At 65.8% G+C, this 403-nt stretch overlaps 1 protein-coding gene across 1 annotated transcript in view; it reads left to right on the top strand.

The window, feature by feature from the left end:
• The window catches only part of MICAL1 (microtubule associated monooxygenase, calponin and LIM domain containing 1), a 9469-nt gene that overhangs the window by 7168 nt on the left and 1898 nt on the right, over positions 1 to 403 (top strand). The window contains exon 15 of the mRNA XM_010143769.1: positions 13 to 95. Within this exon, the coding sequence (XP_010142071.1) occupies positions 13 to 95 (83 nt within the window). The remainder of the gene's footprint in view (positions 1 to 12; positions 96 to 403) is intronic.

Here is a 403-nt window from a genome sequence, read left to right as displayed (position 1 = left end):
CCCCCGCCCCAGGTCATTTTTACTGCTCGCTTCACTATCCCAGTCCACCCAGCATGGACCTGCCCCAGGACAAGCCCCTGGCACTGCCCGATGGGGTAAGTCACATAAATCCTCATAGATGATGGAGGAAGGGCAGAAGGTGGAGGGGGATGCTCAGGCACGGCCCTGTGCTGCATCACCCTTCCACCCCTGGCTCTGCCCCAGGACGCCGCTGCCACCCACTCGCCCTCAGATGCTGGGAGCCCGTGTGTGTCCCCCATGGAGGAGGCACCCCATCTCCTGCAGCCCCCACCAGCAGCCCCACAGCCGGGGGGAGAGCCAGGGGCAGCGGAGGATGTGGAGGTTGCTGGTGACACGGAGGAGCAAGAGTTGCTGGCACAGCCCCCGGCGGGTGACAGGGAGG

Source organism: Buceros rhinoceros, unplaced genomic scaffold (assembly GCF_000710305.1).
Source record: "Buceros rhinoceros silvestris isolate BGI_N320 unplaced genomic scaffold, ASM71030v1 scaffold21559, whole genome shotgun sequence".
NCBI classification, from domain to species: Eukaryota; Metazoa; Chordata; class Aves; order Bucerotiformes; family Bucerotidae; genus Buceros; species Buceros rhinoceros.
This window is presented reverse-complemented; position numbering and strand designations above follow the sequence as displayed.